We start from the raw sequence: 26,561 nt of genomic DNA on the forward strand, positions 1-26,561 counted from the left end.
CTGGATATAGCAAAGCGTAAGGCTGCTATGCTATTCTGTCGGTAGCGCAAAAGTACTGCAGTCCAGAAACACCTGTGCCTCTAGCAAAACTGTACCAGTGCTGCCGCAACACGAACAACTACTTACTAAACAGTAAAAGTTGCCCAGATATGTCCAGTTCACCAGAAAAGCAGGACAAGCCCAATATGGTCAGTTACCATCCTGACATCAGCCAAGTTTTGGAAGGTGCCATTGACAATTCTATCAAGCTGTATATATTGACCAATAACCTACTTAGTGATGTACAGTTTGGGTTCTGCCAGGATCATTTCAGTCCCAGACGTAATTGCACACTTGGTTCGAACATGAAAAAAGGAGCTGAATTCCAGAGATGAGGCAACGCTACTTTGATAAGATTATGGTGTTAAAACAGCCAAATGAAATTTAAGTTAATAGAAATTGGGAAAAGAGTCATACCTAACATAAGGGAAGATGGTTGTGGTGGAGACAGACCAATCCTCTCAAGGCGCCACTACAGGGCAGTGTCCTTGACTGAACCATCTTCAGCTGCTTCATCAATGACCTGCCCTCCATCATTGAATCATCAGCAGAGAAAGAGTCTGTTCAGCCCATCATGCCTGCCTCACGGTCTTTCCTCACGGTCCTTTATTTTCTTTTTATTCAATGTCTTCCCAATTCTCTGATGGAAGATCATCAATCTGAAATAGTAACTCCATTTCACTCTCTACCGATGCTGGCAGCCCTGATGATTTTAAGCATTTTCTTTTTTTTATTTCAGATTTCAAGCAGTGTTTTGCTTGTGTGGTGGAAATAGGAACCTGGATGTGCCTGACCAATAAAAATAATGCTGTGCCATCTTGTAAATGTAGCTGCATGCAAGGATGATGAGAAACACAAAATTACAGCTTCTTGGATTCAGAAATCAAACTAATTAATAGGTCATTTTTATGAGCAAGCATGTTTTCTCCTGCAAGGTTAATGAGCACAGAATGGTTCACAGGCTTTTGTTTTTCCCCCCAAAATGGTTTAAACTGAACCACATGCACTGTCATTAATGAAGAAGTAAAGGCCATATCCATTACCCTTTGCATTAGTAAATCAAAGACAACTGTCATCCCAATCTTAATCATATACAGAAAAACCATTCAGATAATTGTAGTCTATAGACTGGAGGGACCTTTTTATGCTATTAACCCTCAAAAGTGGTAACGCCATTTGAAACATCAAACTAGTTGCTACCAGTATCAATGATGTGTTCATTTGCTGAAAGAGGATGCTAAACCTGTATTTGCTCTCACCTTTAACCTTGCAGTATCAAATCACATTATGACTAAATTAACAACTGCAGAAACTTCAGACCTCGCATCATACTGCTCCATATAGTCTTTAAATACCATTTCAGTTCCTATCAAGACACAAATCAGTGGAAGCAATTTTTAATGCAGCTGCTAAACAATAAGACCCGTTAATAGCTGAACTCTGACAGCACTATTCATGATGATTAATGGTTCTGTGTATAATTTGATTATTCTATTAATTCTGCTGATTACTGTTTCTGCTAATACAGTGAAGGTCACTTCCAAAATAAATCTTCATTACACACTTACATTAATGGAGAGAAAATACTGCCTCTAACTAGTTGTTTTTCATAATTAAAAGCTAATGTAACAAGAACTAAATAGGCTTGAGGGGTACCATTGCTTCTGTTCCAGCATCAGGATGTTTTAAAACAAGTAAGGCTGGAAACTATTTCATCTTAAACTACAATAGAGATCAAAAGATGCTAAATAAAAAGTATAGGTTTAGAGAGATTTGGCTCCAAGAAAAGTACATGTAGCTGACTAAAGTCATGGGCTGTTTAACACTTCAGTGACCCGAACAAGGGTCTAACTTAAAACATTCAATTTTAGACATCTACATACTTTTCATTAAAATGTTCAAATAAAAATGCCAATTAACCCTTTTTATTTTAGTAAACTGGAATGAGGGGAAAGAAGCATTTATTTAAAAAATTTTGACATTAAGATCAATCACCTTGGAAGAGATAACAGACAAACATCAATTGCTGAGAAAATCGGGGACGCATGGTGGCACAGTAGTTAGGACTGCTGCCCCACGGCGCTGAGGACCAGGGTTCGATCCCGGCCCCGGGTCACTGTCCTTGTAGAGTTTGCACATTCTCCCTGTGCTTGCGTGGGTCTCACTCCCACAACCCAAAGATGTGCAGGATAGGTGGACTGGCCACACTAAATTGCTCTTAATTGGGAAGAAAAGAATTGGGTGCTTTAAATTTTTTTTTAAAACTGCTGAGAATAAATATTCACATTTAACATCTCCTAGATACTTACAATAAAGGGGAAAATGATATCTGAATGTTGAGATTTATTTTGTTCAAAAACACTACACGTTATCAGATACCTTTTACCAACATGACAATCAGAAATAAGCTACTTTCACGAAGTAACTCATGCAAACACAGATTTATTATAAAAATAATCAATTCAGTTTACCTGTGCTCCATTTGTTTTCCTTCCCACCCACCCACATACCTTGTTCCCGATATTGGTTTCTAAAAAGCAAAGTTGCAGAGTAAAAATCTATGTTAATTTTCCTCACTTCAACTCTTCCTATAAGCCTTTCTTCTGCCCTCTGCTTTCACTATTTATTCGGAAGACGCAAGCGACTTGAGTATTTATTGGCTGGAAATCATTTCCAGGTTTCCAACCGATAGAAAGACTGGAAAACAGCATCCAAATTTCAGGCAGTACAAGGAGGGGATTAGGAAAACCTGCTCGTGGTACAACAACAGTATACAAGCAACTGGTCCTCAACTGAAAAGCTGGAATTCTAAAAACATAAAATGCTGGAAATACTCAGCAGGTTATTGTAGTAGAGAGAAACAGAGTTAACACTTCAGACCCGCGGTCTTCCATCAGAACTGGGAAAAGTTAAAAATGTAACAGGTTTTGAGCAAGGGATGTGAGACAGACAATAGGAGATTTGCAATACGTTAAAAGGTAGGAGAGCTCCTCTTTCAAGGTCAAAGAGAATGGTGAGGGAGGGGAACAGAAAAGAAACAAAGGAACAAAAGATGTGCAGGGTTTTTCAAAGTACAGGTTGCGACGCAAGGTGGTCGCGCGGAGGTGTCGGGATGGTCCCAGCGTGATTGGTCATGGCGATCGCGGGAGAAGCACCCAATGGCCGCTACCGGCATTTTTACTGAGAATGGTGGCCACTACCACCTTATAAATGAGAACAAAATGAGACTGCGTGCATTCTTCCGGCCAAAAACAGCAGCAGTAAGCAGGTCATGTGCCCTGCACGTAGACGTCAAGCACGTATGTACGTGCTTTTGATGCAAAATCACGAAGAGAGTTGCTTCCATTTTCTAGCTGGTAGCAAGTAAAACGACAGGACTGTAAGATTAATCGTTTTGTTACAAGAAAGAGATGGCTGGAAGGACAAATAGGCAGAGTAACTACTAGCCAGGATTTCACATCTGAATCTGCTGGAGAGAGTTGCTCAGGAGTGTTTAGGGCAGGACAGAGCAATGCTGGTGTTCGCTCTATACAGAGCCCCAGGGCCTCTGCTTAACAGCATACAAATAAGAAACGTAACTCAGGAACTAAATAGTGTAAAGACGATTTCTTGGGGCATTATTTTGTCAATGCAAATATGGATGCAAAGCCCATGCGTGTTATATGCCAGGTGTGTTATATGCAAGGGAGTTCTGGCAAATGGGAGGAGAAGTTTCAGATTTTGAAAGAGAAGTGGTGGGTGAAAAATTCCTTTTGAGGTAGAGACAGTCAGTTTTTAACTTGCAGCTTCCTCCAAATAAAAAGACTATGCTGCTGTGCCTGACCTGTGACAGCACATTAAAAACATGTCAAAAGTCCATGAGGCTGTCAGCATTCTGGAGTAGTATCTCCCAGGAGTATCGAGTGCCGAATAAAACAATTTTCTAACTACATGTAATAAAAAGGAAAAGATAAGAAAACATCGGAACCATATACACGAACACCAGGCAAATTAACAGCAAAATCTAAATGATCGATTACAATTACTGTACCATAAACTATATACATTATACTCCATTGTATTAAAACATACTAGGGGTATGATCAAAGCAACAAAAGCACAACCTATTAGTTGCCATGGAAGCATCAATGGGTTACCCCCCCCCCCCCTTGCCCCTCAGCATCTTTTAATCTCTCTGCACTCTTTCTCCTTGTAATCTGGGTGTTGCCTCCTCTCTGCCCTCCCCCCACCTTCTTTTCCCCTGCCCAGCTCAGTCTCCCCCTTTTTGTTCCCAACCCCTTCATTAATTGCTGGTCACCATCCCAACCACTGCCCCCCCCCCAACCCCCACCTTAGTTAGTTCCTAGTCACAAACAACTCCTCAAAGTGGCTGCTGATTTGCTGCCATGTATTATGCAGGCCTTCTTCCATTTCTCTGATGGCAAATTTTATTTTCTCCAATTTAAGGAATTACGCCAGGTCGGACAGCCAGTCGAGCAGGAGTCTCTGGTGGGCAGTCAGGGAGGCCAAGACTAGGGTGCCTGCTCCTCTCCCTGTAAAAAGAGTTCTAGCTATCCCAGTACCTGGAAGACTGTCACTAGCAGTCATGGCTCCACTCTCACTTCCATATTCCTGGACATGGCTTCATAAAAAGCAGCCAGTACCCAACAAGCTTGGGGCAGGACCAGAACATGTTAATGTGGTCGGCCGGGCCTCCCTGGCACAGTTCACATTCGTCCTCCACCTCCAAAAGAACCTGCTCACTTGTATTCTGGTCAAGTGCACTCTATGCACTACTTTTAGCTGCGTTAAGCTCTGCTTTGCGCATGAGGAGGTGCAGGTCGTCCTATGCAGTGCTCCGATCCAGAGTCCTTCCCGTATCTCCAATCGCAGCTTTTCCTGCAACCTTCCCAGTGTCTCGTCCAGTGGGGCACTTACCTCCTCTAACATTCATCCGTACATGTCGACACAGTTACCGTCCCCTAATTCACCCACTGCCAGGTGTCTCTCCAGAGTATGTCCATGTAGGTGGTAGAACAAGAGGTCTCCTTGTGGAGGAAGTTCCTTCGTTGCAGGTATCGGAGCTTGTTCTTTTTCAGGAGCTGGATCTTTTCTGTTACTTCTCCCAGGTTCGCTACTCTACTGTTTAAGTACAGGTCCCTTACTGTCAGTACCCCTTTGTCCTGACTCCACAATTTGAAGGAAGTGTGTATTATTGCCAGGATGAATTTGTGGTTTTTGTAGATGGGGGCCATAGAACTGATGTGTGAGCTGATTCCTTAGCGTGGACACCACCACCAAGTTTCTTGAGTATTTGACTTGAGGAAAAGGGAGTGGGGCCTTGACCAGTGTTCAGAGGGATGTTCTCTTTGCACCCATTCCACTTCCTACTCTCTCACCCAGCCCATGCCATTTCTGCGTTTTCCGCCCAGTGGTAGAATAGGAGGGCAGACGCAGGGCAAAGCCCCCCACATTCTTCCTTCTTTGTAAAATGGTTTTACGGATCCTGTTTTTTTTTCCTGCCCACACAACCCTGGGGTTTCATGGGAGAAGACATGGCAGAATTGGCAGAAGAACCAGATGAGAAGACTTTAAGTCAAAAACCATAGCAGGTGTTTATGATCCAAAATGCACCATCTTAAAAGGTGGTAGAAGCAGATTCTATAACTTTCACAATGGAATTGGATATTTTTGTGAGGGCCACAAAGAATCCAGCACGAGTTTGTAGAGTAAAAAGAAAATAACTTTATTTACAATTTTATATATACAGCAGTAGTACTTCACCAATGCTTTACTCCTGCAGCTGGTACCACGCTGGCCAGCTATTTATGCAGGTGAAAATGCTAATGATTTCCTCACCCCTCTCTGGGGTGCTCATACTCCCTACAAAAAGCACATTATGGGATACCATTCGACAAACCATGGCTGATTTTTATGCTTGCTCCCAATATCCCTCAATTCCCTGCAAGACCCAAAATTTATTTCAGCCTTGAATACCTCAACGATGCAGCATCCACAATTACAAAGGGCAGCCAGAGTCTAATCAACTTTACCCCTCTCATGCTAAATGATTTCAGGATTCAAGTAATGTAATTAAAATTTGTCTCCTTTCATTCAGTCTTTCCAGTGATTGCCTTCATTCTCATTTTTCCTTCCAAAATGTAATGTTTTACACTTTGCCGCATTACATTGCACGTCCAACTTGCCTGATTCACTGTTGCCAAATCCACTACTTGAGCATTCCAGATTTCCAGCATTCCCTGTATCTTGTCTATTTCCACCAACACAATTCGCTAACAAAAATGTTGTATTCCCCATGCCCAATATCAAATCATATCCAAAAAAATTAAGAACAAAGTTGAACCTATTAGTGACCCAAATAACAAAATAACTAAAAATGGTTTGGAATAATTGAGCTCAATCAGAAATAAGCTGTTCAACCCATCACTTCATTCTTGACCATTGACAAATTCATATCAGGGAAAGGAAAGCACCACTACCTTACTGCCAATTGAGATTGAAGTTAAAAGTTGAAACAACAGCAATAAACAGTTGAGAACAAAGATCTCCATAAATTAACAAAAGTCTTGATATATAATATATAGAGCAGTTGTTTTCAGCACACACTGAACTGCAGTGAAACCTGGACTATATATCAGTGACATCTAAGAGAACTAGAGAAATTCCATCAGCAATGCTTCCATTACATCCTCCGGATTCAAGCGGAGGACTGAAAAAGTGCTAGTGCCTTCTTGAGGCCAGCTCAAGCATTCAGCCAGACTCCTGCAAAACCAACTTTAATAGACTGGACCACTGGGTTCAGATGGTTGAAAACTGTTGCATTAGCAAAGGTCTCATTTTCTGAACTCTCAATTAGCTAATGTGCCAGAAGAGGGCAAAGAAAATGCTTGAAATACACATTGAAGCTTGGCAGCATTGACCATAAAGACGGGGGAAGAGCTTGTTCAATCGTTTAAAATGGCAACAGCTTCCCCATCAAGCTACATCATGCTTTGAGCCATGTCTTAATGATGAGTTAGAGTGATGGCAGAGAAGATAAGAAAGCTAAGCAAGTCTGCACTCTGAATAGGATGTCTTGCTACATGTGCCCAAAGGTCGACAGGCCTGTTCAGTCACATAAAGACCTGTGACAGCAACTCATGACCCTGAATCAACATCACCCTCTAATCAAGCAGAAAACTACACAAGTTGAAAGACATAATTCAAAAAAAGTAAATGTTACTCCTACAAAGCAATCCCTTGACTTGTTTTCCACATGTGTTCTCCATTGTCTCTCATGCCCCCTTTTAAACAAAATCTCGTCTGATCCCTCATTCTTAGCTCAATATTAGAAAAAGAAAACTTGGCATTCCACTGCTGTTTAAAGCCCCCTCCCCATGAAATTTCTACCAACAACTTGGTTCTTCCTCCTGCCTATAGCTGCTGTTTAGAATTGTCTTCTGGACATCTCATGTGCCCTAACTTCAGGATATTTCTTCAATCCCTGATCTCGTTCATATTGCTTGTTCTGCCCCAAATTCACTGTCAATCAGCATTAAGTTTCATTTTTTCCTGGCCTGATCCTCTTAACTGCCTGCCCACTCAATTATGTTTGCACCCATTAACACAGCTCATTTCAACTTGCACTTCTTAACGTCCAGACAGACGACTGCACTCTATTTTAGCTCATCGCATACCTACAGGTCAGCATGTAACAGGATGCAAGCACCTGACTTGTATTACTGAATTTATGTTCACAAAGACAGAGTCTTTAAATTTAAAATAAAACTGCTGAACTTTAACAGTTACACAGATATGGAATTCCTGACTTATTGCAAAATTCATGTTCAAACTTGAGCAAGCTCATTCCAAAACTTTCCAATAAAACACATCCTCTGAAGGAAATTCTGACATGTCCACATTGACTCTTACCAATTTTTACAGATGCACCATAGAAAGCATCCTACTTGGCTGTATCACAGCCTGGTATGGCAATTGCTCGACCCAAGATTGCAAGAGACTACAGAGAACATAAGAACATAAGAACTAGGAGCAGGAGTAGGCCATCTGGCCCCTTGAGCTTGCTCAGCCATTCAATGAGATCATGGCTGATCCTTTGTGGACTCAGCTCCACTTTCCGGCCCGAACATCATAACCCTTAATCCCTTTATTCTTCAAAAAACTATCTATCTCTATCTTAAAACATTTAATGAACGAGCCTCAACTGCTTCACTGGGCAAGGAATTCCATAGATTCACAACCCTTTGGGTGAAGAAGTTCCTCCTAAACTCAGTCCTAAATCTACTTCCCCTTATTTTGAGGCTATGCCCCTTAGTTCTGCTTTCACCCGCCAGTGGAAACAACCTGCCCGCATCTATCCTATCTATTCCCTTCATAAATTTATATGTTTCTATAAGATCCCCCCCTCATCTTTCTAAATTCCAACGAGTACAATTACAGTCTACTCAACCTCTCTTCGTAATCCAACACCTTCAGTTCTGGGATTAACCTAGTGAATCTCCTCTGCACACCCTCCATCACCAGTACGTCCTTTCTCAGGTAAGGAGACCAAAACTGAACACAATACTCCAGGTCTGGCCTCACTAACACCTCATACAATTGCAGCATAACCTCCTTAGTCTTAAACTCCATCCACTCTAGCAATGAAGGACAAAATTCCATTTGCCTTCTTAATCACCTGTTGCACCTATAAACAAACTTTTTGTGACTCATGCACTAGCACACCCAGATCTGTCTGCACAGCAGCATGTTATAATATTTTATCATTTAAATAATAATCCCTTTTGCGGTTATTCCTACCAAAATGGATAACCTCACATTTGTCAACCTTGTATTCTATCTGCCAGAACCTAGCCCATTCACTTAACCTATCCAAATCCCTCTGCAGACTTCCGGTATCCTCTGCACTTTTTGCTTTACCACTCATCCTAGTGTCGTCTGCAAACTTGGACACATTGCACTTAGTCCCCAACTCCAAATAATCTATGTAAATTGTGAACAATTGTGGACGCAACACTGACCCCTGAGGGACACCACTAGCTACTGATTGCCAACCAGAGAAACTCCCATTAATCCCCATTCTTTGATTTCTATTAATTAACCAATCCTCTATCCATGCTACTACTTTACCCTTAATGCCATGCAGCTTTATCTTATGCAGCAATCTTTTGTGTGGAACCTTGTCAAAGGCTTTCGTAAAATCCAGATATACCACATCCATTGGCTCCCCGTTATCTACCGCACTGGTAATGTCCTCAAATAATTCCACTAAATTAGTTAGGCACAACCTGCCCTTTATGAACCCATGCTGCATCTGCCCAATGGGACAATTTCCATCTAGATGCCTCGCTATTTCTTCCTTAATGATAGATTCCAGCATCTTCCCTACTATCAAAGGTAAACTCACTGGCCTATAATTACCCGCTTTCTGCCTACCTCGTTTTTTAAACAGTGGTGTCACGTTTGCCAATTTCCATCCGCCGGGACCACCCCAGAGTCAGAGTGAATTTTGCTAAATTATCACTAGTGCATTTGCAATTTCCTGAGCCATCTTTTTTAGCACTCTGGGATGGATTCCATCAGGGCCAGGAGACTTGTCTACCTTTAGCCCCATTAGCTTGCCCATCACTACCTCCTTAGTGATAACAATCCTCTCAAGGTCATCACCTGTCATAACCTCATTTCTATCAGTCACTGGCATGTTTTTTGTGTCTTCCACTGTGAAGACCGACCCAAAAAAACCTGTTCAGTTCCTCAGCCATTTCCTCATCTCCCATTATTAAAACTCCCTTCTCATCCTCTAAAGGACCAATATTTACCTTAGCCACTCTTTTTTGTTTTATATATTTGTAGAAATGTTTACTATCTGTTTTCATATTCTGAGCAAGTATACTCTCATAAAGTCTAGTACTCTCAGTCATGAACACCGTCCAGTCCATCAATCAAACCTGCCTCCCATCCATTGACTCCGTCTTCACCTCTCGCTGCCTTGGAAAAGCAGGCAACATAATCAAAGACCCAACTTATTCACTCTTCCAATTTCTTCCATTGGGCAGGAGATACAAAAGTCTGAGAACTAACAGATTCAAAAACAACTTCTTCCGAGCTGTAAACCAGACTCATAAATGACCCTTTTATGGACTGATCTGATCTCTTCACACATCTTCTCTACCGGGTAGTACTACACTCCTGTATGCTTCACCCGATGCCAGTGTCTATGTATTTATATTGTGTATTTTATGTTTGCCCGATGTATTTTCTCTTCAGGTATGGAATGATCTATCTGAACTGTAAGCAGGACAATACTTTTCACTGTACCCCGGTACACGTGACAATAAACAAATCCAATCCAATCCTGTAACTGGGCAAGATACAGGTTCAGTGCCAAAACAGAGCTAAAAAGCAGGTGCATAGTTTTCATTATTTTTAGCTACGCTTAAGTACTTGCGGATTAAAGGAGTAATAACATTGTTTTCACAATGTTTAGTATCTTATGTTTACTTCTGTTGATAAATCCTTCACAATTTTTACAAAACATTATACACACACTTGCGGCTGAACAATAACTGACATGATGGGCAGTTGACTTGAATTAGACTTTTGTTGGTCAGACTCTGACAAACCAATCCATCCCATTAACAACATGACCATTCAAGGACTAGTACCTATGAACTCAGAGCTGACCGACTCCTGGACTGCAAAACAATTACAGTGTTTGGCCTGTAGCAATACAAGGTGTAGCTTCCAATTTTAGAAAAATAGGTATTAAAAAAGGAAATTATTTGATGACAACTACTTTTGCTCTTTCAGTCTTTGTTACTTGGAATGAAAAGCAGCAGGATAATGATACACTGAAGTACTATTGCACAAATGATTTTCTTTCCCAATACTATTGCTACGCTCGACAAAGACTAGTCAGTATTTGGTAAGTAGGGCTTTTACTCTTAACATTTGCTTTGTAATTTACCAAAATCTGAACATTAAAACAATATAACCACTCCACCAGCTATTTTACTGTGTGCCTTGTACTGGTATTGGAAAAGTATAACAGACTGATTGGATGGTGCCATGTAATAGTCTGTCAAATCTTGATAAATAACGCAACAAATCAATTTCATTGTGATATTAATTGCAACACATTGATCGGTGAATAAGCATTGGAGATGATTGCATTATTTTTCCAATTTATCCATACTTCAGCAGTTGCTTCAAATTGATATAAGTAGAACTTTACTCAGCCCTCAAGTATAAATGCAATGTTTGTGAATCAAGTCACTCTCTCCAATTAAAACTGGATTTTATCAAATTCAATGATCTTAGAAAGTACAATTGTCTTGTACTTTAAATTATATAATTATCATGTGTATAATGTTAGTATAACTAAATTCATTCCCATTTTCAGCCGAGCAAAAATGTCAAATTCAGTGCATTTTAATTATTTTTCAGAAAGGGACATATTCTCACTATGAAGAAATTCAACACAATAGTTTTTTAAAAATTTTATTAAAGTTTTAACATTTTATATAAAATTACAAAAAATACAAACAATAACCCGAACACCCCAAAAATGACCTTTGAATCCAAGAAACAAGAAACCTCCCCCTCCACTTACACACCCCTATATAAATATTCCCCTTACTTCCTCTCTTTGCCTCCCCCCTTACCCCTCTCTAACAGCGACCAAATCTCTGAAATACAATTTCAATGTCTGTCATCTTTGGTAGAACCCATCAATCGAACCCCTCATGGTGTATTTGACCTTCTCATCGTGCAAAAACTCCATTAAATTCCCCAGCCACTCGGCGGCACTGCTGGCCTCCAGCCAACAGGATCTGCCTCCACAACACAAATGAGGCGAAGGCAAAGACATCCCGCTCCAGCACACCCAAACCTCCAAATAGAGGATTACCGACATGGTGCTAAAAAAGGACCTCCAAAAACTACGAGCTTGGAAGAGGACCAGAATGTGTGTGTGGTATGTGGGCCCTCTCAAACAGTGCTCACACATGTTCCATCCTCTCAAAAAACTGACTCATCCTAGCCTTTGTGAGGGGTGCTCGAAACACTACCTTTAGCTGGATCAGGTTCAGTCTCACACACAACGATGCAGTGTTTCACCTCCAGATCACCTCACTCCATACCTCCTCCTCCAGTATTGGCTCCAATTCCTCCATCAATTCATCCCTTACACCCAAATACAACACAAGCTCAACCTCTCCGTAGCCTAAATACAACACACGCATTCTCAGGTTTTAAAGCAGTCAGGCGAGAATTTAGTTCCTCCTCAAGCTGAAAATGAGCAACATCTAGCTGTGCACAAAAAAGTCAGCTATTTGAATGAAGGGGCACAAGACTAATCCTACCATCGAGTAACTGTTGCATTCCAAAGCTACCTACATAGACAAGTAAACTAAATATAAAATACTGGAGAGGGCTGTACCATAAAATTCCATAGATGAATTGCAAAATTCAGATTGCATTAATATAAAACTTCACCGAAGTTTATCATAAATTTCACGGAAATTACAACCATAATCCATGACAAGCCAACTTGTCTCAAACAGTTTTTCATACATTTTACAAACAATGTTTCTCACTCACTGTAAATCAAATCATACAAGGTGTAACTGTTAAATACAATATATCTTCAAAAAGATAGTGTATGTATTTCTGAAAATGCAGTAATTCCAAGCAGCATCCTCAGATATATAGCCAATTAAGAACTGTTGATAGTTGCACATTTTGTTTCAAATACAAGGAAAGCAAATTAATCGGTGCAACATTTAATATACACTTGAAAAGATAAAGCAACCTCAGGGTAAGACACATTAGGAGCTGGACTGAATTATCTCCACACTCCCAGTGGTTTTAAACTGTTTTAACGTGCTTTTATTAAAGCTAAAATGAAGCTCCTCACATCCCAAAAAAATCTTTTGATTCATTAGGTGTTTTTTTTAATACTACTCCCATTGAGACAAATTTACTTGATAAAACACTATTAGGCTACTGTTTTTTTATAAAAAGGATTGTATTTATTAGCAAAGACCTCATCCATTTTAATATTTAGTCATAAATTCCAAGGATTAGATATTCTTTTCAGGAATCATGAGTTACACAGTATTTGCCCCCTTTGTAAATCAAGCAGATTGAAATCAACTTACCCCTGCCAGTGCAATTTTCTAACCATGGACAAACCTCCAATTACAATAACTGGACAGTAAGATTTTGATGGAAATGTAAACCTCCCATGAGGCCTGCGAGTTACTTTTTATAAATGGCTGTTACTGGCAAAGTTATAACCAGTCACAAGTGGGTTCATTTTGGCTGTTACTAGCAAAGTTGCAGCCAGCATCGAGTGGGTTGTGGGTTCATTTATGAAACACCATGATTAACCAGGTCATGCAATATTTATGATCTCATGCTCAGAATCATTTACAAATAGTCATGGATCATAAAAATATTTAGACATTGGTATGAAATCTTATTTGCAAGATCAGTATTTTCATAAACAATATTAAAACACTTGATCTTCTGTCCTTTTTTCTTCTTCTTCCTCCTGCTTCTCTTTTCCATTTCCTTTCTCTTCCAAATAAAGGTTTATTAAATTATTGCTGCACTGCAAGTTATTTTCCATATTGTTATTTATTATGATTGTTAAAACAGAAATTTAAAAATACATTTGATCAACCTTACTTCATTATAACATCCTTGATCAAATAATGCTGCGACGTTTGCTTCAAGGTTGTTTGCTAGTGATTCCCTGGTCCATGGCCGGCATATCCAGGGCTGAGAGTCTGGAGTTCACAATAAGCTCATATTGCACCCAAAGATGGCAACTTCAATTCCTGTGCTGGATTCAGAGGTCTCCCAACTTGCGTGCCAATGTCCAACCAGGGTGGTTCCAGTGCTCTTCAACTCCCTTAAGGCGCATGTAACACTGGAGAGGCCTCCAACCGCCCACTCACCGACACATATCTATCACTCGGATCAGTAATGAACCTCTTCATTAAGAAAGACACCCTTCTACTTATTACTACGGCCACCCCGCTCATCTTCAATTCCAGTCCAGAGTGGTAAACCTGACCAACCCATCCCCCTATCAGTCTTATCTGGTCTGCCACCTTCAAATGAGTCGCCTGGAGAAACACCATGTCCGCCCCCACTCTTCAGATGAACAAACATGCGTGACCTCTCAACAGGACCATTCAGACTTTGAACATTCCAAGTTAACAATCGAGGGAGGGGGCACCTGCAACCCCCCCCCCGCCATATTTTTGTTTGCGCCAAGCCCCCCAGGTTCTCAAGCCACACAGTATGGGGCAACCGCTCGGCTTCCACTGCCGTCGGCTTCCACATCGCAGCACCCTAACAATACTCAAACCGTCAGCTATCCCATAACTCTCCCTCAAGTTTAACCAAAAGAAATATATGAAACCTAAACCTCCTCATATCATTTTGTCCCTCATATCCCTTGATTACTGGTTTTCATACCAGTATGGTGGCCCCGCACGAGGTTCGCGACTACCTTGAACCCGGCAAAACACCTATACCCGATACCAGACAAATAAGAAGAAAAGTGCCCGACTAAATAGATACCCCCATCCCACCCTCCCCATGCCCCCAGTTCACTAGCACCAGACCCACCTCATTAAAACGAAAATAAAAACCAGACAGAGATAGATAGAGGAACATAGTACCAGTATTAGAATAAACAGCAATCAAACTAACAATACAATCTACAATGATTCAGAACAACAACATTTTAACAATTTAGCGTGGTTCCAAATTTCCAATCCCGTGGTCTCTCGAAGAAACTTATCCACCTCCTCTGGGTTGTCCAAGTATTCCTGTTTACGGAAGCCGGAAGCTGATCTACAGATGGGCCAGATACAGCATTCCAAATATCACACCTTCCTAGTGGAGAACTGCCTTGACTTTATTAAAACTGGCATGGCCATCCAACCCCCCCCCCCCGGGAGTCCCACTATCTGAACATTCAGCCGCAGTTCTCAGTTCTCCAGCTCACCTACTCTATTCCATACCTTTTTAAAGCTGCCGGCAATCAGGGAAAGCTCTGGTTCCATCCCGGCCAGCCGGTCCTCATGGTCAGCGACAGACTCCTCCATTTTTTTTTGGAGCGAAGTGCCCTAGGACTTAACCGCTGCTCAACCCTCTCCATTACCGCTTTAAATCGGGTCAATGGCCCTTACCAGATCTTCGGACATTTCCATTCTCTCCTTCTGAAATAGAGTGGCTAAAAAGCCCACTAATTGTGCTTAGACCATTGGGTCGGGAGCACAGAATCCGGGCCCACTGCCATTGCACCTTCAATCGCGCTCTCCAGAGCCTCATTGTCTGTCTGCTGCTGTTTTTTCCTCCCGGTTATTCTTCGGTGAATGCATAACTTCCCGCTCACACAGTTTGTCGACACCTTCGTTGACTTGGGGATTGCGTTGGAAAGCCCGATCGAGACTTTTAGGTAAAAAAAATAATTCCCTGCTCAGGAGTCACGAAGACCACAGCCATCTACTGCATGGCTGCCACCGGAAGTTAAACTTTTTTTTTTAAATATAAAGGAATAGTTTTGCATTTCTCTTTATCCACAGCATTCCTGAAATTGATTTCTCCTGTTGGCATTGCTAAGATAGGAGAAAATGTGATTCCAATTGTACAAGATTTTGATGTATATTTTAGCTCTTGAATATTAGACAGTGGTCAGAGACTGGAGATACCAAGCTCTGCAGGAGAAGTTTCATAACACTGAAGTGAGTGTCACAAGGAGGCGAAAACGGAAGCAAGAGGGTAAGGGAGGTAATAGGACCACTATGTTAAGCTGCAATGGTATCTCCGCAATAAGAACAAGAAAGCAAGTCTTGACTTATTCAACTCCAATTTTGTGACCTCCAATCACTTCTCCTCCAACCTCACAGTGCCACAGTATCCCCTTTATATACATGTGTGTGCAGTCTATCAAACAATAAGTATGGTCTATTAAACAATTAAAACTCCAATTCTAACTTGAGGACTGGGGTACATTTACTATGTAGGGTACATTTACTCTTTCCTAACACTACCAATTTCAAAGTAATGCAGAAAGTTACATTTTGAACTGGCTAAAATCCCTTGTTTTTGAAGAACAGTGTGCATGGAACCTTTACCATCGAGTAATCTTTTGAATTCAGAATTAGACTTATATTACACAGTTTTGAAGAAAACATTTAAAAATAATTAAAATACATGAATCTATTGTCCTCAGAAAAATGCTTGGTGCTGGTGTGCGGATTGATGAAAAGTTAACGAAGATTGACATCAATTCAGTTTTCAGATATCACAGAAAAAGAAAGCTATGCAATTTGAAAGCTATCAATACTAGATAAATCCTAGATGTGAAGTTTTCGCACCATGACAGAAAGCAGGCAGGCAGAAAGAAGCAAGAGATCGACGGACACAATTTCAACATACAGGAGATTGCGATTCCAAGGCATGAGAAACAACCTTCCGAGATTAGACTTCTGCCAAAGCAGGAAAGCTGGTAGGATCAGCACATTATAAAGAAGCCAAAGTAGAGAATGGGCACAAATTGTACCACAAGTTCCACATCATAACAAAACTATGTTGTACACCTGTTTTTATGAACTTCACACTGACATTGGCACACAGAATTCAGAAATGCTGCAACACAACTTTCGACATAATCACGGCTCCTGTTAAATACATGATGCTCAGCATTTGAGCTGTTTTCAAAACAACATGAATCTATATTCATTTAATAGGCAACAAATTACTATGGAATTACAGGAATACACTGATGAACCAGACGGTTAAGATAATTAGTGTGAGAGCTGTATTTGATTTCATTCTTATTGATATCTAGCCGTTCAGTGAACACATCCATGGAACTTTCATCCATCAATTATATTAAAACTAGCAATGTTTTTAGGAGATACATAATGAGGTAAAACATGAGCCAGGTGATACAATGACATTTGTTTATGGCTTATCAATTTATGTGTGAAGTAAACTCTGAATTGGCCAAATTTAACATTACCAATGTAATTTTGTACTGATTTTCACTCACTCAAGACACTTGCTGAATTCATGACAATTAGGTGCATGAATATAAACTTTAGAATTACAATTTTGAAATAACAACAATATCAACTTACCTGCAGAAACACTGTGGTATTTCTCCAACACCGTATAAGGGAAAAAGGAATGGTGTGTTGCCATACCGTCCAAGGCACTGTAAAAAGTGCTGGGTTGCTTTGAGGCCCTCTGTGGTGGGAGCGGTTTCAGAGGCCATAGCGATGGAATGTAAAATAAAGTGTTGCAGGTTTGCAGTTAATTTCTTTGTCTTCAAATAGTCTGAAAATCCACTGTCTTTAAAGTCTGTGGATTAATAACAGCAAATACGGATTTTGTATTTGGTTTCATTTAACTAACGTTCTGATTTGATGTCACAACTTAAAAGCAATGCCAAATGAGTTTCTGCAACTGGTTCTAAAAGATCTGAAGCAAAAAATAGGAATAGAAAGGATGCGCAGGAAAATCCCTCCCTCCATAAAATGTTTGACTACAAAAGATGCTGTAAAACATTTAAAAAGCGGCCAACTTGCTCATTTGCTTATCAATTTATATAGGAAGTAAACTCTGAAGTGAGAAAACATTCCAAAATACTGCCCAAATTTCACATTACCGAAGACGTTTTTGTTTCATTTCAAAGTAGATGCTGACAGCCAAGAGGGAGTTTGGTGCACGATGGAGAAAGAAATGGGAAAGCAGAGAGCAAGATGAAATAGAAAGCAATCACCATTAGATTGTCCAAATGTTTTATTTCAAATCAGTTATTTCTGGAGCGTTGTACGTTTTAATAATTGAGCAAAGCCTGGCATTTAAATAGTTTAATACTATAATGTTTTCTCCAGAATGAGAATTAAAAATTTACCGGGCAGGCCCAACAGGCCTGCTGAGAGAGCAGGCGCGCCCAACAGGGACAAACATTTCTTTCGAGCTGCCATCAATCTGAGCTTTTAACAGAGCAAAGCCAGTTATCACAAATGCAGGACTAACTCACGAAAAATTAAGAATTGCAATCATATTAAGCTGGGGTAGTATACGGTCTTAGTTCAATACTCCTCATGAAATAATTTCCATGAAAGGCATATTATGCACATTGTGAGCCAGGAATGTTCTGATATGAAACAGATGGTTAACAAAATAACAGTGGGATAAATACTTGGACAGTGACGATACCATCAACATGAAGAAGTGTGTAATTTCAACATGCTATAAATTACTGACATTCTTTTAAAAGGCATGGATCAGTTTTCAAAATAACAGGCTATATTATGACAAAACTAGAAAAAGTCTGCAGTAAGCACATCACCTCCTAAAGTACAATGGCACAAACTTCAAAATGCTGGGTGGCCTTGGTCATGAAAGTACCTATGTATTCATCTGGATGTTGTTCATATTCCAAACAGAAAGTAAGAAACTTCATTAACATTCGTTTCTCCACCATAGTGAGCTGTTTGCTGGCAAAGACATCAGCTCGAGAACACGGTACCTAAAAATGAGAGGAGGAAATAAATTAAGAAATAAACTTCCATGTGCATCGATACAAGCCATCAGTTGCAGTGTGTGCCAGCTATCTTGAAATTAAGCATCTGGAGAGAAAGAGAAATAAAACAGCAGTCCCTGATAGAAGACACAGAAACCCACCCATTTGTGTAAAGATCACTTTTCAGCTCCCCAAGGCATCCTAAAATAGCTATTACTACTTATGAACTGACCCAGTAAATAGGTTTCATAATAATGGGCTGCAAAATTAACCTGCATTTCCAAATAAATAATAAAAAGACATTTGTATCTATTTACCTCTTGCCTTTGATACACGCAGTGTAGAATCACAGTAAACTAGTTTAACTTTTGGAGACACAACTATCTGTCTCAATCTGAAAATAAACATCTACATCTTATTAAAAATACAAACTTGGCAGGCTAATCATAGTACCATTGTAGATCGGCATGGCTAACAATGTACAATTCGCATGTTCAATCATTTTTAACTGAACTACAATGAAATTATCAATGTTTCTAATTTATCATAATTGTATGGTCTGTTCTGCGAATCTAATTCTAAAAATGAAGTGCAGAAGCGAGTAATTCTTTATGTTTTGGATTTTTAGTCCTGCCACGAGTTCTTGGAGTGCACTTGGGACAATTACTGAGAGCAATACATCTAGTATCAACCAGGGAGCAGGCCAATTTAGATCTGGTACAGTGCAATGAAACAAAATTAATGGCCTCATAGTAAAGGAGCCTCAATTTCACATTCAGTATGAGGGTGAGAAGTGCAGGACTAAGGCTAGTATTTTAAACTTAGATATTAAATTACAAGGATATGAAGGCAGAGTTGGCTAAAGTGAACTGATATAGATTAAAAGATAGGACAGTAGAGGAGCAATGGCAGACATCAAAAAAGAGATATTTCATAACTGTCCGCAAAGACATATTCTATTCAGAAAGGTGGTGCTGGGATAATATTAGATCTGAAGGCTGACAAGTCTTCTAGCCTGATAATCTTCATCTTCCGTTCTTTACTAAAGAAGTGAATGCAGAGATGGTAATTGCATTGATTGTGATCTCCCAAAATTCCCTAGTTTCTGAAAGCGTTTTGGTGGATTCAAAAATCACAAATGTAACACCTCCATTCAAGAAAGGAAGGAGATAGAAAGCAGGAAACTACAGGCCAGTTAGCCTAACATTGTAGGAAATTGGTTGAATCTATTATTAGCAAGTTGCATCAAGCTACTTCAGAAAATCATAGTGGGATCAGGCAAGGGCAACATGGTTTTGTGAAAGAGAAATTGTGTTTTATTAATTTATTAGAGTTCTGAGGAAGTAACAAGCAAAGTGGATAAAGGGGTATTTGTAAATGTGTCTACAGCTTTGATCTTCTATCATTTTGTAAGTAAGAGGTGTTCAAAGAAGGTTCACAACCAATTTCTGGGATGACGGGATTAGATCATGAGGATAGGTGAGCAGTTTGAGCCTATACCCACTGGAGTTTAGAAAAATGAGAGATAATCTTACTGAAACATGTTCTCTAAAAGACTCCACTAGTTCGCAAATGACCCATTTATCTCTATTCTGCTTCCTGCAGCTATCCTGAGGGGCTTAGCTGGTTAGGTGCTGAGAAGAAGTTTTTCCTAGTGGAGGAGTCTAGATCGGAGGAACACACTTCAAAAAATTAAGGGTCTCGCATTTAATATTAAGATGATGAGACTTTTTTCTCTCTTGTGGGATTCACTTCCCCCGAGAACAGTGGAGGCGGTATCATTTGCTACATTCAAGACTAAGTTGGACATATTTTTGATTGACAAGGGAGTCGAGGGTTATGGTGGGCAGACAGGACAGTGGGGTTGTATCAACAAGCAGATAAACCATGATCTTACTGAAGACGGAGCAGGTTCACGGGGATAAATGCCCTTCTACTGCTCTGAATTCTTGCACCCTTGGGCCAATTTTATTGTTTTGATAGATTTTCTTTCCAATCAGTATATCTTTACCTCATCCAATTGTGCTAACTTTGGGAATTATCAGGTCTCAACAACTGGCATTATCCTAATGTTCTATTGTAAGAAGTATTCACATGGTGCGCAATTTATAACTGAAGTCTGGCTCATCAAGTAAGCTAGGACAGGCTGTACTACTAACGGTAAGGGAAGATTAAAAATTAGAAAATTACAATAGTTGTTATCTGGTTGAAAAAAGCCCATAACCCCCAAAACTTGTCAGCTCCCAACTGTCTAACTCAGTTGCTAGAAATGGGCATTCTGGTAATCAGAATAAGAAAGGTTAAATTTACATAAATTAATCCTTACATCATCATAAGTATCCCCAAACTACTTGTGCCAGCATCTACCACTGATGGCGCAGACAAATCTACAAGATATACTGTGCTATTTCTGATAGGACAATGAAGCAATGCAGTCACAATGTGTGTGCTAACAGAGAGCTGCTCCATGTAATCCAAGATCCTCCTGCGTAAGCCTCCTCAGTAGACTGCGCTTTAAAAATACACAAAATAAAGGCTGCAAAAGCATGGACGTGCTAACTAATTAATAAAGTTAAAACACAGATAGATATTATAAATATTTCTGAGAGAGAGAAAAACATGCTAGTTTACCTGCCAGGAACAAAGCCAGAAAGAGAAACGGTACTGGAAAAAAACTCTGCACCTCACTTTATGCTTTGGCTGCAGTGACTGGAAGTCTGTAATGTGGATCTGATCAACTGTCTGAGACAGTTCACTTGCAACTTAAAATAGCCTCAACCCGCAAATTAGAAGAACATGGGAGGGCAGCACGGTGGTGCAGTGGTTGGCACTATTGTCTCACGGCGCCGAGGTCCCAGGTTCGATCCTGGCTCTGGGTCGGTCACTGTCCGTGTTGAGTTTGCACATTCTCCTCGTGTTTGCGTGGGCTTCGCCCCCACAACACAAAGATGTGCATGGTAGGTGGATTGGCCACACTAAATTGCCCCTTAAGTGGAAAAAATGAATTGAGTACTCAAAATTTATTTTTTAAAAAGATTAGAAGAACACCGGCATTTTCCTCATTTGTCTCCAGAGTCAGAGAGTCTGGTTTGTACTCTCGATATGAAGAAGCTTGCTTTGACGCAAAATATGTTGCCCAATCATGGATGGAAGAAAATTAAGTGTACAGCTCTCATTTCCCACCAACAGTAAGGGGGTTTGGATTGGATTTGTTTATTGTCACGTGTACCGAGGTACAATGAAAAGTATTTTTCTGCAAGCAGCTCAACAGATCATTCAGTACATGGAAGAAAAGGGAATTAAACAAAATTCAAGAAAATACATGAGAATACATAATAGGGCAACACAAGATATACAATGTAACTACATAACATTGGCATCAGTTGAAGCATACAGGGTGTAGTGTTAATGAGGTCAGTCAATAAGAGGGTCATTTAGGAGTCTGGTGACAGTGGGGAAGAAGCTGTTTTTGAGTCTGTTCGTGCGTGTTCTCAGACGTGTATCTCCTGCCCGATGGAAGAAGTTGTAAAAGTGAGTAAGCCGGGTGGGAGGGAACCTTGATTATGCTGCCCGCTTTCCCCCGGCAGCGGGAGTTGTAGATGGAGTCCATGGATGGGAGGCAGGTTCGTGTGATGGACTGGGCGGTATTCACGACTCTCTGAAGTTCCTTGCGGTCCTGGGCAGAGCAGTTGCCATACCAGGCTGTGATGCAGCCCGATAGGATGCTTTCTATAGTGCATCTGTAAAAGTTGGTACGGGTTAATATGGACATGCCGAATTTCCTTAGTTTCCAGAGGAAGTATAGGCGCTGTTGTGCTTTCTTAGTGATAGCGTCGACATGAGTGGACCAGGACAGGTTTTTGGTGATGTGCACCCCTAGGAATTTGAAACTGCTAACCATCTCCACCTCGGCCCCGTTGATGCTGACAGGTGTGTGTACAGTACTTTGCTTCCTGAAGTCGATGACCAGCTCTTTAGTTTTGCTGGCATTGAGGGAGAGATTGTTGTCGTTACACCACTCCACTAGGTTCTCTATCTCCCTCCTGTATTCGGACTCGTCGTTATTCGAGATCTGGCCCACTATGGCTAAGTACGCAGCCTTGCGGGGCACCGGTATTGAGGACTATTGTGGAGGTGGTGTTGGTGTTCATTCTTACTGATTGCGGTCTGTTGGTCAGAAAGTCAAGGATCCAGTTGCAGAGTGAAGAGCCAAGTCCTAGCTTTTGGAGCTTTGATATGAGCTTGGCTGGGATTATGGTATTGAAGGCGGAGCTGTAGTCAATAAATAGGAGTCTGATGTAGGAGTCCTTGTTTTCGAGATGCTCTAGGGATGAGTGTAGGGCCAGGGAAATGGCGTCTGATGTGGACCGGTTGCGACGGTATGCGAATTGAAGTGGGTCAAGGCGTTCCGGGAGTATGGAGGTGATGCGCTTCATGATCAGCCTCTCGAAGCACTTCATTACAACTGACGTCAGGGCCACCAGGCGGTAGTCATTGAGGCATGTTGCCTGGTTCTTCTGGTTGACACAAAGCGTAGCAGTTTTTAATAAATCCATACTTGGATTGAGACGAAGCATCACACATGGATTTGATATATTTCAATGAATGAAAAATGAAAATCGCTTATTGTCACAAGTAGGCTTCAAATGAAGTTACTGTGAAAAGCCCCGAGTCGCCACATTCCGGCGCCTGTTCGGGCAGGCTGGTATGGGAATTAAACCGTGCTGCTGGCCTGCCTTGGTCTGCTTTAAAAGCCAGCTATTTAGCCCAGTGTGCTAAACCAGCCCCTCATCAAACAGCATCTTTCCTATTGATCCTTTTTTCATATTGACCTTTGTTTAGTCAAAATATAGTACTTCCTGTGGAAACAGCTCTACGAAGGTTTTATTATTTAACTCATCATTTTGTTAATGACAGTAATCCATAAAGAACCATCAAAAATATTTTCCACAGAGACAATCCAGCAGTTTTCCATAGACAATCCAGAAGTTAATCATTCCTCCACTGTTTCGAAAAGTCCTTTCTAAATTTATAATTAAAGGCTTGGGTTACTTCTCAAACGTGCATGCAAAGTTGTGCTTTTGTTTTTGTGCTATACGTCTAAGATGTCTTTTCATAATTTGCAGCCAATATGCTTGCAATATAGTCCACAAGTGGGTGATTATAGAGGCAACATAATGCTGCAAGTAAAGACAACCTGGACTGGATTTAAAATGGATAGAAGCTGCATTGGGTTTCAAGCATTTGACTGCATCTTATTATCCAAAGTCTATTAATTCCAAAAAGCAAATAAGGAGAAATGATAGAATACCTGTTCAACTTTTCCTCCTTGGAAAGTAAGTATCCTGGTGATATTTTTGAATTCTGCATACCGACTGACATTGGACTTGATAAGAAGATCAACCAAGGAGCCACGGGAATACAGAAACTGGAAGAACACAAATATCCCAGTTATATTTAGCAAGGCTTAAAACACAAGTTTTTAGATCACTGTAATGGTCTCAGATATATCAAATTTTAGGGCATTTTTGAACCATGTAAAATTGATCAAACATTTTGTTTCAATAAATTTAGATACCCAATTCATTTTTACCAATTCAAGGGCAATTTTAGCGTGGCCAATCCACCTACCCTGCACATCTTTGGCTTGTGGGGGCAAAACCCATGCAAACATGGGGAGAATGTGCAAACTCCACACGGACAGTGACCCAGAGCCAGGATCGAACCTGGGACCTCAGCGTCGTGAGGCAGCAGTGCTAACCACTGCACCACCGTGCTGCCCTACAATTTATCAAACATACAAATACAGTCCTCTCAAGCTTGTTCCAGCATTTGATAAGATCATAGCTGATCTGATTGTGGCCTCAACTCTATTTTCTGGTCTACACCCCCATACCCTTTGACATTGTTTTGACAATCAAGAATCTATGAAACCATGCCTTAAAACACTTGTTTACCCTACCTCCCTGCTCTCCGGTGAAGAGAATACCACAGACTATAGACTTCTGAAAGAGAAAATTAATTCTCCTAATCTTATTACCTTCCCAGACCAAACCCCAACAGTGGCTAGGATACAGGTCCAAACCCCCAATATTTTATTTTAAATTTGTAAGACTGTGAGGAAAGGATACTTCTCTCCAGGAGTGATGCACAAAGAAATAGGATATGGTATATTAAAACAAACTTTATTGCCAACACAGTATTAAAATCTTTAACATCACACCCAAAAAGAGCTTACAATTACCCCTTAAACAATACTCATTACAGTTAATACAATACAATACCCTTATTTGCTATCTTCATTCCCATTTAAACAACAAGAACAAAAAAAAATCTCTGCTCTCAATCCACCTTAAATAGCACAGTGAAATACTGCTTTTCAGTGTGATTCTTTGAGAAAGAGACCTCTTGACACTGCTTTACAGAAAAGATCCAACTCTGGTCAGGCCCATGCAGAAACTCCAGCTGTATGTTTTCAAAAGCTGTTTCAACTGGCTTGTTTCAGCTTGTTTCTTGCTTTAAAGACTGTTACTCTCTTTTTAACTCAACTGCAGAAAGCAAAACCTGACTTGCGGCCCCAAGCTTCATCCAGAACTGAACTGAACTGAAAATTCATTCTCAAAAGCCCTATGCCATAGCTCTGCTCAGCAAATTACATCATCTCACCAAGCTGAAAACTAATTAACTCCAAAGGGAATTAACTCCAAAGGGAATCAAATTCCTAATCAAAACAAAAAACTGCATTAGCCCAAGCTTTTTACAATGGCTAATTGTTCTCCTGGCACCTAAAATATGCTTGCCTTTCAAACTAGGATTTCTTTTAAAACATGACTTCAGCAGTGAAACACACTCTTAACCCAAGATTTTACCTTACCAAATACTTATAACACAATATATCTGAAATTCCTACATTCATCGCAACATTCATCTTAAATGGAAGGCCTCTAATTTCTAAACTGTGTCCCCTGGCCCTAGTCTCTCACACACGGGTAAAACATCCTCTCAGCATCCACCCAGTTGAGCCCCCAAACCACATTAACCTGATAGGAAATCATATTTAAAAGGTTAGAACATTATAACATTAAAATAAAAAACACTGGCATAAATTTGCTGCTCACGCAATACAAAATAGATCTTATTGATATTAAAATTCATAACATACACATGAAAAGCACTGCATACTAGGCAAACAACCTTCAAAAATCCTTTGTTTGACCCTGATTTCTCAATATTATAAACAGTTTCATTAGAAATTAGAGCAGAGAACAAATGCTTTTGCAACCTAGTTGTGCATCACTTCTTCCACCAGTCAAATTAATACAGAAGGCTCAGAAACAGTAAAAATAGAACATGTGGAAATAAAAGAAAACCACACATAAGACCTCTGTGCCAATAAGCAAACCAAACTCCTATTTTGAACTTCACAAACTGAGCTTTAATCATTTGAATGCCTCAAACTACTAGTGAGCAAAAGCAAAGTTATTACCTTTGAAGTCAAATCAATGTTAAATTTCCTGCCATCCTTTACAATCTGTGAGTATGTCATTTCTTTTGCTTCTTTCTTCACTTCCGGAGCAGAAACATCAGTCGTTTGGTTGATATTGCCAGCTTCCACCTCAGTTGAAGCTATATTGTCAGCGATGTCCTTTATGGTCAGGGTAATTTCTGAATTTGTGGATGATGTGATATTGCTGGAACAAGGGCTATCTTCAATTTGATTTTTTTCAGAAGAAACTTCCTCCTTTGTTGAGAGTGGAGAGTCTTGATCCTCAATATTTTCCAGAGAAGGTGCTGCCTCATCAATACTTTCCACTTTACAAGTTTGACTTTTCTCATCTTGATTTCTCAATGCTGCATTCTCTATCGTAGTGTTAGAATTCACGTTAGTTTGTTTATTTTCAAGTGCTCCTGTTTCAACATCTTCCACTGCAACTGTCCTATCAATCACAAAAATCATTAAAAA

The 26,561-nt window shown here is 40.3% G+C and overlaps 1 protein-coding gene across 2 annotated transcripts in view; it reads right to left on the reverse strand.

The window, feature by feature from the left end:
* The window catches only part of chm (CHM Rab escort protein), a 169,488-nt gene that overhangs the window by 75,944 nt on the left and 66,983 nt on the right, over nucleotides 1-26,561 (reverse strand). For both annotated transcript variants that reach the window (XM_038776122.1, XM_038776123.1), the window contains 4 exons: nucleotides 26,085-26,535; nucleotides 23,910-24,026; nucleotides 18,484-18,604; nucleotides 17,205-17,427 (listed from right to left, as the gene is read on the reverse strand). In XM_038776122.1, coding sequence (XP_038632050.1) covers nucleotides 17,205-17,427; nucleotides 18,484-18,604; nucleotides 23,910-24,026; nucleotides 26,085-26,535 — 912 coding nt within the window. The remainder of the gene's footprint in view (nucleotides 1-17,204; nucleotides 17,428-18,483; nucleotides 18,605-23,909; nucleotides 24,027-26,084; nucleotides 26,536-26,561) is intronic.

Source organism: Scyliorhinus canicula, chromosome 17 (assembly GCF_902713615.1).
Source record: "Scyliorhinus canicula chromosome 17, sScyCan1.1, whole genome shotgun sequence".
NCBI lineage: Eukaryota > Metazoa > Chordata > Chondrichthyes > Carcharhiniformes > Scyliorhinidae > Scyliorhinus > Scyliorhinus canicula.